Below are 12804 nucleotides of genomic sequence, written 5' to 3'. Positions count from 1 at the left end.
GGTTTCGCAAATTCAAAGTACAGGATGCCGACCATTTTTGCAAGTGTGGCCAATTGGAAACACTACAGCATATTTTAGCCGAGTGCCCTCTTTATGAGGCACAAAGGCACCTCCTTCTGGAGGTCAGCGTGACATTTGACTTGCCAACTTTGTTAGGCACGCCGGACGGGCTTAGGCAGATGGCTCAATTCATTTCGAAGAGCCAGCTACTTCGCCGATAAGCGACTAATTGCGACTACAAACCACTACTTTGGAAGGTTCCCGGTTTTTAATCCCTGGTGGGAAGTGTTTCCCGGGAGCTACGGGGGGTACCCAATCCCCACGGCGCGAATGCGATACATTGGGTGGACTTATTTGATTGGATTTTGATTTTTATTATTGGATTATTACTATTATGTATTACATGTAACGGGGTCCTCTGGCCTACAGGCCACCTATAGGACGCTAATTGATTTTCATTCATTCATTCATTCACCACCAACAGTACGGGGGGCGCCAAGGCTACGCAGCCACTGATGCAGTGCTGAAAGTAGTCGAGATCCGAGCGGAAAAACGACCCACGTCTGCTATCATGATCGATATTAAGGGCGCTTTCGACAATGTCCATAAAGCCACCCTGATGGAGAAGTTGGAAGCAATGGACGTGGCAGCAGCTGCAATTAGTTGGGTGTACTATTTCCTTACTGGAAGACGCACAACACTTGTAGTGGATGGAAAAAAGGACCGTAACAGGCCGGTGAGTACGGGAATCCCACAAGGATCGCCTATCTCTCCGTTGCTCTTCCTGATCTACACAGCCGACCTGTACAGGGAGATTGAAGCAATGGTACTTTAGTGATGTCTCTGGCCTAGGGCCTCAGGAAGACCTACGTAGAACAATAATAATAATACCAGGGTAATAATAATATGTACTTATTACCGTATTGGATTATTGCAGGGTACTATGTATTGTTACATGTATCAGCATCGCATGGTATCACTAAAGTAATCTTGAGATTGGCCGTTACTAAATTGCATACGATCATGTTACCTGGTAGCTCTTCATCTTTGTTTAGACTTTTCGTTTCCAAAATCCTCTTGACTCGTCGTGGCTGCTTGAATAATCTGGTATTACTCGTTAGCATCGCAAACCTTTTTTTTTTTCATAGAAGCCTAACTTGGTGACACGGTCATAACGGGCTCGAAATACGATTCATTCACATTCCGAATTAAAATGGCATTACAGAGTCATTCTCCCAGTTGAGATGTCCCATTTCTCGGCAATACTCATCCAATATGCCCAAGCTTCTGCGCATTGTGCAGATTGATACAATCCCACGGTTCCGGAGCTTTACTAGCGTAGTAATAATGTTCGACTATTAAACAATTGCTAAAATGCTTATTGTTATTGCCAAAATATGCTTTACTATAATGAGTGCCTTCGGTATTTGAAGACTATAGTTTGGCTCCTGCAGAAGCAAAACATCCTGGTGCGTGTGGTCAAAGAAGCACATCGGTGATGCCAATCTTTTGTTGGCAATTCGCTTAGAACACCTTCAACTGAGATGGGCAAGAAGGCCACACACGGAGATTTTTGCCAGATGCTGTACTGCATTACAATGTCTGACTCGGCAGTCATTAAACTATACCACCCGAAATCAGATGGCATTCCAATGGTTTTGAATCGCGGGATTTGAATTGAGCCATCCTGGCACTCGTGCAACCACTTTCTACAGCTCTTGCAATGCATCATATTTATTCTATCATCAGTTTTCCTCGCGGGCATTTTTTCGTAAAAGATGCAAGTTTATCTTCAAAGGTCAGCCCCCATAGTACTTTAAACACAGTGTCACAGTACCGTAATACTGCGTCCCATACGAAGCATGAAGAATAAATGTCATAATGCTGAAAGTGGTTCATACATTTTACAGGAACTGCAGCTGTACCCTGCCATAAGTTATGAGGAGGCAAGAAACTCATCTGACTTGACTGCGAATTTCTGATGTACGTGTAGTACATGGGGTACCGTACTGTACTCTAAACATTCTCCGTTTTACAGCTCATTGTACAGCGAGTTTACATACCAATACGACGAACTCCAATGTGCCGATGTTTAATGAATTACATAGAATAAAACAGGTAATGCAGTACCGTAATGTCAGCTATCTATGGTATGGTATCAGTAGGTCTGAAATCGTCAGCCGCGCGGCGTGGGTTAGGGTAAAATTTTTCGCGAAAAAATAAAAATCTTTGATAAAAAATCATCGCTGATATACCTCCGATATCAACATCTAACAAATAAAAATTAGGCACAGATGTCCGAACCAGAACTGAAGTATGTCAAAGAAAAAAAGGTTGAAAGGGATTTAGAGAGCTAACCGTTGGCTGTAGGTCCGCGTTGGTAGAAAAACCTATTGATGTTTCCTACGACTTTGGAAACCTCGCTGTTTTCGACACAAATCCTCTAAATCGAGATCTGCTAGCCGACGACAAGCAGAAAGAGGCACATCTCCAGTCCGTCGCCCGAGAAAATGTCCAGTTGCTAGTCAACCAGCTCTTGCAGCTGCCGCTGAAAAGATCCACCGAGGGCGGAGACTCAACAGATCACAAATCAAGCACAGTTCCACTGTTTGTGCTGCCACAGCCTTCTACACAGCTGCCACGAGAGAAGCCAATACCCAAGCAAAAAGCACCTACCAAGTGGGAACTATTCGCTGCTAAGAAGGGCATCCAGAAGAAGGCCAAGGAGGGCAAGCTGGTATGGGACGAGCAGACTAAAGAGTGGGTTCCGAAGTGGGGCTACAAGGGCAAGAACAAGCAGATGGATGACCAGTGGCTGGTTGAGGTTGACGAGGAGAAGCATAAGAACAACGATGGCGAGCTTGTTGATCCTCGGTCGCTGAACAGAATGGACCGAAAGCGGCTTGTCAAGAAGAACCAGCTCCAACAGGAGCGCAATGCCAAGCGTGCGCTGGGTCAGTAAACCGCACATGTACACTCTAATGCATTTTTTCTCTCTAAATATGTATGTAATGAACCTCGTAAAACATGACTCCCTGGACCAATCAATTGCTGGTAGCAATATAGTATATGGTACATGAAAGGACCTTCACCGCTACTAAATGCCGGCCGCGCTGGTACAGTACTGGTGGTGGTGGCGTCGGCGGCGGTGTTAATGCACGCCCAACATTACGTACCGCTTATTATCGCCAAAGGACTCGATCAATTTTTGCCTTTCCTTCTTAGACAGAAAGTGAAAAAAAATTAAAATAAGCCCCAATCTTGTGTGTGATTTCCTTTTCTAAAAGATGCGAATACTGGTCGTTCCAATCTCCTTGAAACAGTCGATGGTCTATTGCCAGCGGACCAATCTGCCGCTTGCTCGGAGCAAGCCTCGGATCGACGACCGGCTCGTCAAGAAGGCGAGCGAATTTTGGACCAAATGGTCAAACTCGGACAAACAATGGAAAAAGACTATTGTTGGCTGGGCCGACCGAGCTATGGAAAATATCAGCTACGACGAGTGGAGTCTCAAGACAATTCCGGCTAAAGATGCCATCATGCGGCGCACAAAGGAGAAAGAGCACGTCACTCCAGCATATGTACACAAGCAGCAGCTGAAAAGCCATGACATGGAATCGATTGTTGTCGAATACCCGAGCCAATTGATGTCCACGGCCCAGGCCAGCGGCCGGCTTAAGAGTCTGGCCGAGAGAGGGCTTTCGCACCACCGCAGGTATATGTGGTTGAGCCTGATTGGGGCCCCTTTGACGCTTCCAGTCGCTGCCATCCCCGTGATCCCTAACCTGCCGGGATTCTACCTGCTCTTCCGGGCATGGTCGCATTGGAAGGCGCTTGAGGGAGCAAAGCATCTTGCATATTTAGTGAACGATGGACATCTCACGTTTATTGAGAATCAAGCGTTGAATGAGGTTGCCGAGAGCGCCGAAAAGGCAGAAGAAGACTGTAGTAGCGACCAGCTATTACTGACCGAGGGCGAAATAGACGCGCTTGCTACGCGACTTGATGCCAAAGACATGGGCCCCGAGCTGCATAGAGCGTTGCACCAAGTGAAGAAACAGATCACGAAAGAACAAAAAGAGCGAAAGCAGAATGCATAGATACTGCATATCCCTTCATTAGCTTGTATTATAAACGGCTTTCCAACAAAATAGAAATTAATACAGTCTGAATCGCCATTGCTATACTTCGATTGTATTCAAGCTAACGCAGGACCAACTGGAAATACTCCATAAGGATTCATCTACTACATTACCAATAACCCTAAGCATCCAATGGCAAAATATTTGGAATTGGACCAACTGGAACGATGCCACGAGGGTTGATCCACAAGTGACTCCCCATGTAATGGGTCTTGATCTGCTCAAAATTGGTCGTCTTCTTAAACGCCTCATGATTCCAGTACAGGTTTCGCAGCCACTTGTGGATAGCTGGATAGCCGTCTCGGATAGTTCGAATGTTGCACTTGAAATGGTTCACATAGACCGGGTCGAACCGCACAAGGGTGACGTAGAGTCGAATGTCAGACTCCGTCAGAGTCCTTCCAAAAATATACGGGCCTTCAGAGTTCTTTAAAACCTCCTCGAATCGGTCGAGAGCCTTAAATAAAGTGATTACGTTTTTCTCGTACGCCTCCTGGGTGGTCGCAAAGCCCGACTTGTACACGCCATTGTTGATCTCATCGTAGGTCCACGCATTGATCTCGTCGATCTTGGACTGCAGCTCTTTTGGGTAGAAGGTAAGACCCCGGTACTCTGGCGCAATCAAATCGTCAAATGCAGTGTTCAGGAACCGAATTATCTCAGACGACTCATTGTTCACAATGGTGTTGGTCTTCTTGTCCCACAGTGTAGGCACAGTCGGTCGCGCATTGTAGTTTGGCTCCACCGACTTGTAGACGTCCATAAGCAGGGCCCTGCCATTGATCGAGTCCTTATACTGGTCGTCAAAGTGCCAGCCTTGCTCGGCGACGAGATGCGGAGAAACGACGTCGTAAGAAATGATGTCCTCGAGGCCCTTGAGGGATCGCACAATCATAACTCTCGAAGCCCACGGGCACGCCCACTGAATGTAGAGGTGGTATCGGCCCTTCTCTGCGGGGAACTTGGCATCGGACTCTCGAGAGATCACATCTCGGAACGAAGACTACACACCCTAGTTAGTGCCGCCACTCAACTAACCAGACACTCAATTGATCAATCAACGTACCACCTGTCGCTTGAACTCGCCCTTAACAATCTGTTCTGGAGACTACACCAGCACTAGTTAGCATTGCTTATCTATTTCCACAGTTCAACATACAGTCATGTCGGAATAGAAGCGGATACGTTGCAAATGGATCCAAAATGCTTGCCCTTCATCAGGTTCCCCTGCGGAAGTCGTGCGATATTTATCATGGCCAATTGCTCCCTCCGGATGTGGAGCCGGCTTACTTATCATTACTAAAGATGCGTGGCTGTTACCGTTCCCGCTACTACCCCCATTATTAAGCTAAGGCATTGTATCACGTAGACAAGGATGGCGTGAGAGGGCAGCAACGGGTTACACCTTGGCGCGACTACCTTAAGCGTCCTTAGTGTGAATTTTTGTATGATTTCCGGGGATATTGTAGCAGTAGTGATTGTAGAGCGTGGTTTCCACCGTTCAATAGTGCCGATGCGTAGAGCACCACTGACAAGTGTTGCACGAACGGCCTGAAGAGATTTCTATGTGCGTAGTAGAAATGGGCTCCACCATGGTACTCTGCACGCGTATTGTCAAACCTTTTTCGGTTACTAAGGATGCATACGAAATTATCGAGTTACAGTTGGCTTTAGACTGCTACCGTGAAATCATTCGTGCGGCCCTTAGAACACAACTGATTAGGAAGAATAGAAAAATAATAATAGAAAAATAATAATAGAATAGAAATAGTATTGGCTAGACCTCTGAAGAATAACCGTCAAACACTATCTACCATGTCACCATGAAGAACTATAGAAGCACCGTAGCTGGAAGCCACCGCTTCGCCATGGCAGTCAAGTAGAAGTGATTGATAGTAACAGACGGCCGCATTGAATTCGACTAGGAATAACCTATCTAGCACGTCTTGAACAAGGAAATGTGGCTTGTCCGCCATGGCCAAAAGACTCAGGTTAGTGGTTGATACATGTTGGCCTGAAGACTCAGGGGTTGTGGGGCAGTAGGCGTTCAGCAGTTGAAAGCGAAAAGCGACGTCATACCTCTGAGGAATAAGATTGTGGGGTCAGCAAGTTCCTCATCTCGCAGAAGAACAAGCGCAATTAGGAAAAAGGGTGCTACCGTAACGAATCGATTGGTCGGCTTCCATATTAGACTTTCGACAATTTGATTCCGTTGGTTTACAATGTACTGTGGATTACCAAGCCAGCCAAGCCCTCCCCGCAGCAGAGTCCCAGGGACTATTTGAGGGGACTGATATCCTAAAAACGAGGAATCTACACTGTAATTGAGAATGCTCAGTACTTTACCGACTTCGGACTACTGTTGATATAGGGCCTATTGAAATGAAATTTTCGCCGCACAATGCCGGTTCAATGCAATCAGTCCCCCCTATGTGTCTCATCGGGGACGCATGCAAGATTGAATCTTTTTTTTTTGCTCCTCCGTCCAACGGTTTTTAACGAGGCCTGAGCATTTTGGCAGCACCACGATTGGTTAGATTGGGCAATCGACGGAACGGTCTGGAGGCGCAATCACTCCTTGCAGTGATAAACTGCCTTATCGCGCGTCTCTTGACCAGAGATAAACCCGCGATTAGCTCCTCTCCGGGGTTGCCTACCGCATTAGGCGGGGCAGAATCGCCCAGAAAAGAACTTGTCTGCGAGAGATGTGACGGAGCTGCAGAGCCGGCGACGATATCTAGGCTTCGCAGGGCTGGCAGGCTAGACAGATACGCGTATTCTGACTCGATACAGGGATCGATAGTGGGGGATCGTGTAGAATAGCCTTGCAATCGCGTAGCCTACCTGCGACGAAAGGAGCCGTATAAAATGCCGCTGTATCCACTGGATGGTATATAGCAAATAAGCAGGAACAAAAGGCTTACATATTGAGTAGCTGGAATATAAACAGTGTTCTTTTTAAACATGTCGGGGAGTAAGGTTCAAAACGTTGAGTACAACGATGCCGCGAGCCTTGAGAAACAGGACTTCCTGGAGGTTTACGTCCAACAGCAGATCGCCGAGGAGGCTGGGAACGACATCAGGTACCGAACGTGTAGCTGGTACAAGATTGCTGCGCTCATGGGCAGTGAGTACATTTGCCTGGCGGCGTTATCGTTCGGATCGAGTTTCCAGACCCTCGGGCTGCTCGCGGCTCTGCTCATCACAGCATTCTTTTCGCTGGTGACACTCTATGCCTCACTCATCCTGCATCAGTATTGCCTTAGGCACCCGGACGTACAGGACTTGTGCGACGTTGGCAAGAAGCTCTGCGGCGGCAGCAAGTTCGCGTGGCTTCTGACGGCAATTGCCTTCGTGCTCAACAACATCTTCATCGAGTCGCTGCATGTGCTGACCGGTGCCAAGTACCTCAACACCATGTCTGACCATGCTCTGTGCACGGTCGTCTTTACCGTCGTCACGGCCATTGCATGCTTCTTCTTCTCGATGCCGCGGACCTTCTCGGCGTTCTCGTACCTGTCAGTCTTTGCCGCCGTTACCATGTTCCTCGCCATTCTCCTGACGCTCATATTTGCAGGCATCCAGGACCATCCAAACGGATATGACGGACAGCCCGTGACGTACAGCTGGCTGCCGCCGCAGGAAACGACCTTTGTCGACGCCATGAACGCCATGCTCAACATTGTATTCCTGTTTGTCGGGCTCATCCCGTACCCGTCGTTCATTGCCGAGATGAAGGAGCCGCGCGACTTCCCCAAGGCGCTGTGGCTCATCGCCGTGTGCGAGCTTGTCGTGTACTCGCTCATTGGCTCCATCATCTATGTCTACGCCGGCGATCTCTACACGACCTCGCCCGCCATCGGCGTCCTCACCGGTGTGTACAAGAAGGTTGCCTTCTCGTTCACCGTGCCGACGATTGTGTTCCTGGGGTGTCTGTTTGCCGCCATCACTGGCCGGTTCATCATGTTCAACCTGTTCAAGAACAACCGGCAACACCTGAGCCAGAACACGCTGCTGGGCTGGGGCACCTGGATCGGCATTCTGCTCGGCCAGTGGATCATCGCCTATATTATCGCCTCGACGATTCCAACTTTCAACGACATTCTGTCCATCATGTCCGCGCTCTTCATCTCGTTCTTTGGCTTCATCTTCTGGGGCGCCGCCTATATCCAGATGAAGAGCGAAGATCTTGGAAAAGGCTGGTACAAGCGTCTTGACTGGAAGGGCAAGGCTATGCTCGCGGTTAACATCCTCATGATTGTTCTGGGTCTCTTTATCCTCGGCCCAGGCACTTACGCGACGGTCGAGAGCATTATTGACAATTTTAGGAGCGGCAATACTAGGGGCGTATTCACCTGTGCCACTAACGGCATTTAATATTTATTTATTTCCTTAATACATTGCTTCTGTTTTAATACGTTTCCCGAGATCTACAGTTTACTTCCCACCTACTCGACCAGTATACCTATAGGATACGTGATTGTGCGCCATAATCTCATCATCATTCAACTACACAGTACAGTACAATACTACAGTACGTACGTACACGTACGTACGGTACAAAAGATGGTGCGGCGCCGACACGCAATATTCTCCCAATCCGGCAACCTGGGCGCTACTCCTTTCCCCCTGGCAGTTAAGGTTCCCTCGCGCGCCGCATGAGATATGTCTGACGCAAATGACCGCAAGGTACAACGTCCGTCTCGGAGAATATAATGGCCATTAATATCGCTCTTATATATGTGTTCAACGACGGGTTAATAAGCCTCAGAGAGCAGTGGAATGATGTGGTTTCACCAATAAACCGTCGTCGACATCGACAATACATACGTGTACAAATGGCTTACTTATTACACTGCGTATTGTATTGGGAGCGCCTGCATGACATCATCGCTGCGTCGGATTAATAGCTACAGGTAGTACAGCCTCGTGCTGCAAGATTCACAGGTATACGGGTCAGGCGCAATTTCAACCAACCACTCCTTAGAGCAAAGATATTCTAGATCACCGGAATTACCCCTCCCCCTCAAAACTAGTGACTTCCCTGCTACTTACAGAGTTTTCCAATGAGACTTTTCAAGACCTTATGGTACGGTTTTCAGGCGTAAGGTTCCTTCATTGAGAAAGCGGCGTTGTCTTTTGTCTTATCCCCGAGGCAAAACGCTGGGCAAAGAGACGAAAAAGTAATCCTGTTCAGTGAAGATCAACAGTTTGCAGTTGGACGTTAAGACATCGCCAGACTCCAGCAATTCCCTCGAAAGCGCGCTGCATAAGCCATTCGGCAAAATCTGCGAAGATTAAACGAGTATATATAGGGTAACGTCCACCCATAATCATTTGGAGACGCCCTTGCATACAAATCCGTTTTGGCTGCATAGACCCACTATTATCCGACAGTAGGTCGATAGATCGATATTACATCCGACAGTAGGTCGATAGATCGATATTACATCTGACAATAGACCGCCAGATCGATATAATCCGACAATTCATCATAGACGAAAGGGAGAGGAGTATTGAAATGAGTAAACAGGATAAGAAGGTATTGGCACCTCCATTTGAGGCGGACGTTGAGAGTCTCGTCTCGCAGGAACAGGGTTCGCTCGAAAACTATCTCGTCGAGCAGCTGGCTGCTGAGGAGAACCACGAAATCAAGTACCGAACCTGCGGCTACTTCAAGACGGCGGCCCTGCTTATGTGTGAATACGCGTCGCTGGCAATGCTGTCGTTCCCGGCGAGCTTTGCTACTCTGGGCATCATCCCGGGCCTCATTCTCACAGTGGGAGTATCCTTCACGACACTCTACACGGGCCTCATTATCTGGGAATACTGCCTCAAGCACCCAGACGTGCTGGACATATGCGATATCGGCCAGCGCCTATTCTGGAACAAGAAGTGGGTGTGGTGGTTCACGGCCGTCTGCCTGCTGCTCAATAACACCTTCGTCCAGGGCCTCCATATCCTCACCGGCGCCAAGTACCTCAACACCATGACGGACCATGCTCATTGCACGATTGTATACACAGTCATTGTCACGGTGGTGTCGTTTGTCGCGTCGCTGCCGCGGACCTTCTCGTCGCTCTCGTACGTATGCACGCTTTCTGCCGTCACCCAGGTGACTTCGCTGCTGCTGTGCATCATTTTTGCAGGCGTCCAGTCGCACCCATACAATTACGATCCGAGCACGCCGGTTACGTGGAGCCTGTGGCCACAGCCGGGCACGACGTATGTCCAAGGTATGAACGCATTCCTCAACATTGTGTTCACGTTTGTGGGTCAGATCACATACCCATCGTTCATTGCCGAGATGCGCAACCCGCGGGACTTTAAAAAGTCGCTCTACATTGTCAACGCGGCAGAAGTCGTGCTCTACTCGATTGCCGGCTGCGTCATCTACGTCTACGTGGGCAACGAGTACGTGACCTCGCCCGCGTATGGCGCTCTGCAGGAGCGGTTCAAGAAGATCGCGTTCAGCTTCTCAGTGCCGGCCATTATCTTCCTCGGTGTTTTGTACGCCTCGGTGTCAGCGCGGTTCATTTTCTTCCGAGCCTTCAGAGGCACCCGTCACGTCACCACCAATACGGTAGTGGGATGGTTGGCGTGGGCGAGCATCCTGCTCTCGACGTGGGTAGTTGGGTTCATCATTGCCGAGGGTATTCCAATCTTTGGCTCTCTGGTAAGCCTTATGTGCGCGCTGTTCGACTGCTGGTTCGGCTATGTGTTTTGGGGGGTTGCTTACATCCAGCTGCGGCGCCAGGAATTTGGGGAGGGTTGGTTTCACCAGCTGACGGCGTGGGGCAAGGCCAAGCTCGCGCTGAACGTCTTCTTCATTATAATGGGCTTTTACATCCTCGGACCGGGCACCTACGCGACGATCCAGTCAATTATCGATGCATTCAAAGAAGGCACCGTGGGCGGTGCTTTCACTTGCGCCGATAACGGCATCTAATGAATTTTTAGTGTTTACTAACTGTTTTACGTACCTCTATAGACTAACCATATACCAACAGAGTTATCAATGTGAGTCTGTTTAAACTGTTAAATTACCGGTACAATGTATCCCCCGGATGCGGTACGTTAATGACTCGAGATCTTGATCCACTGTACATTACTCATTTACTCCATGTAATTCACGAGGATGTAAACAGTGTCTCGTGAAATCTCGGACATGCCTTGCCTTGATATATTCGCCGCCCCCGCTAGCCGCATCTACGAGCCGCACGAGCCGCATCTCATGCACGACGGGTGGAAACCGGAGCCGACAGCGACCCGTCGAACTCCAAAACAGCCTTATCAGTAGGGGAAACCACGGGGGGGTTGGCTAATTATTACTAGACTTGCACTTGTACGCGATCTACTCGGGTTTTGCGGGGCGACGCACGGGTGTGGAGATAGGGAGGGTACACTCAGTACTACTCCACATTACAGGGCGGGTATCTTTAAACGATACCCGGTTCCAACACTCAGCATTTAAACCGTGCCCCGGTTCCAAAAAAAAACTCAGCAACCTACCAGCAAGCATGAAGTTGGCGATTCTCGAGACAGACACCCCAGTGCCCGCCGTTCTGGCAAAGAACGGCACCTACGGGGACATATTCAAGCAGATGCTGTGCGACGCTGGACTAGACACCTCGGTGTGGGAAATGACCGCCTACAACGTGGTCGACCGCCAGGAGTTCCCCGCAGAACGCCCCGACTGTATCCTCATCACCGGATCGAAGCACAACAGCTACGACGACACAGACTGGATTGTCCAGCTCGTGGAGTACACGAAGAAGGCGGTTGACGACGGCGTCGGTGTCGTGGGCATCTGCTTTGGCCACCAGATCCTTGCGCGCGCACTCGGGGCCCGGGTCGGGCCTAACCACAAGGGCTGGGAGGTCGCCGCCACAGAGGTCTTCCCGACGTCCCTGGGCAAGCAGCTGTTCCCGGAGCTCGGGGACACCATTGTCATTGAGCAGATGCACCGCGACATTGTGCACGAACTGCCCGCCAACACGCAGCTGCTGGCGTCGAACGACGTGTGCGCCGTACAGGGCTTCTACCGGCCCAAGTCGCTCATCACATTCCAGGGCCACCCCGAGTTCACCGCGTTTATAGTGGACTCCGTCGTTGATACGCGGCGCGCCGCCGGCGTGTTCGATGCCGCCATGGCGAAGGAGTTCCATTCCCGGGCCTCGTTGCCCCAGGACGGACCGGCCCTGGCCAAGGGCATTGTCAGATTCATCCACAGCCTCCAGTAACTATACATTTTGATTTCAGCCTGTCATGCACCTGTCTTATTCTCACTTGTCGGCCCCTGGCCCAGACCCTCGCTTTTCATAGAATGCCCCTGGCTATCATAGAATACAATGCGTAGACCATATACGTACTACAAGTACTGTAGTACGTAGATAGTGATCTGCTGCAGGTGCACTTATGCGGCCCGCTACCGATGCTTCATTCCATTCCCAGCCTCCTGCCCGCAAACGCAAAAGTTGAAACACCAGAGTGGGCTTTGGATACATTCCATTCGACTCAGGGCCAATCCCGCTAAGACCCACCCAACCCCGATCCCAGAGTCCGAAAAAAAACATAAGGTTTTGGCAGGTATAGCGGTCAAAACGTATATTAAAAAGGATACTGCCGGACTACAATAATCGGTGACTATTATTTTAAAACA

At 49.4% G+C, this 12804-nt stretch overlaps 6 protein-coding genes across 6 annotated transcripts; 5 read left to right on the top strand and 1 right to left on the bottom strand.

The window, feature by feature from the left end:
- Positions 1–2294: 2294 nt before the first annotated feature.
- RRS1 (ribosome biogenesis protein RRS1) lies at positions 2295–2962 on the top strand (the record flags this gene model as incomplete). Its single annotated transcript, XM_076685619.1, has 2 exons — positions 2295–2314; positions 2371–2962. 2 exons carry the CDS (start codon positions 2295–2297, stop codon positions 2960–2962), a joined length of 612 nt encoding a protein of 203 aa, XP_076540243.1.
- Positions 2963–3326: 364 nt separating this feature from the next.
- MRX19 (Mrx19p) lies at positions 3327–4100 on the top strand (the record flags this gene model as incomplete). Its single annotated transcript, XM_076685618.1, has 1 exon — positions 3327–4100. One exon carries the CDS (start codon positions 3327–3329, stop codon positions 4098–4100), a length of 774 nt encoding a protein of 257 aa, XP_076540242.1.
- Positions 4101–4263: 163 nt separating this feature from the next.
- On the bottom strand, positions 4264–5307 carry ECM4 (glutathione S-transferase family protein; the record flags this gene model as incomplete). The annotated part of the gene is made up of 3 exons (XM_076685617.1): positions 4264–5145; positions 5209–5250; positions 5302–5307. The coding sequence occupies 3 exons, from the start codon at positions 5305–5307 to the stop codon at positions 4264–4266; spliced, it is 930 nt and encodes a 309-aa protein (XP_076540241.1).
- Positions 5308–7106: 1799 nt separating this feature from the next.
- Positions 7107–8519, top strand: TRVA0_026S02190 (uncharacterized protein; the record flags this gene model as incomplete). Its single annotated transcript, XM_076685616.1, has 1 exon — positions 7107–8519. The coding sequence occupies one exon, from the start codon at positions 7107–7109 to the stop codon at positions 8517–8519; it is 1413 nt and encodes a 470-aa protein (XP_076540240.1).
- A 1144-nt stretch (positions 8520–9663) lies between these two features.
- Positions 9664–11091, top strand: TRVA0_026S02168 (uncharacterized protein; the record flags this gene model as incomplete). Its single annotated transcript, XM_076685615.1, has 1 exon — positions 9664–11091. One exon carries the CDS (start codon positions 9664–9666, stop codon positions 11089–11091), a length of 1428 nt encoding a protein of 475 aa, XP_076540239.1.
- Positions 11092–11662: 571 nt separating this feature from the next.
- On the top strand, positions 11663–12385 carry TRVA0_026S02146 (putative amidotransferase; the record flags this gene model as incomplete). Its single annotated transcript, XM_076685614.1, has 1 exon — positions 11663–12385. One exon carries the CDS (start codon positions 11663–11665, stop codon positions 12383–12385), a length of 723 nt encoding a protein of 240 aa, XP_076540238.1.
- Between the last annotated feature and the right edge of the window lie 419 nt (positions 12386–12804).

The sequence above is a fragment of the Trichomonascus vanleenenianus genome (assembly GCF_965637985.1).
Source record: "Trichomonascus vanleenenianus strain CLIB 3782 genome assembly, contig: TRVA0_026S, whole genome shotgun sequence".
NCBI classification, from domain to species: domain Eukaryota; kingdom Fungi; phylum Ascomycota; class Dipodascomycetes; order Dipodascales; family Trichomonascaceae; genus Blastobotrys; species Blastobotrys vanleenenianus.
This window is presented reverse-complemented; position numbering and strand designations above follow the sequence as displayed.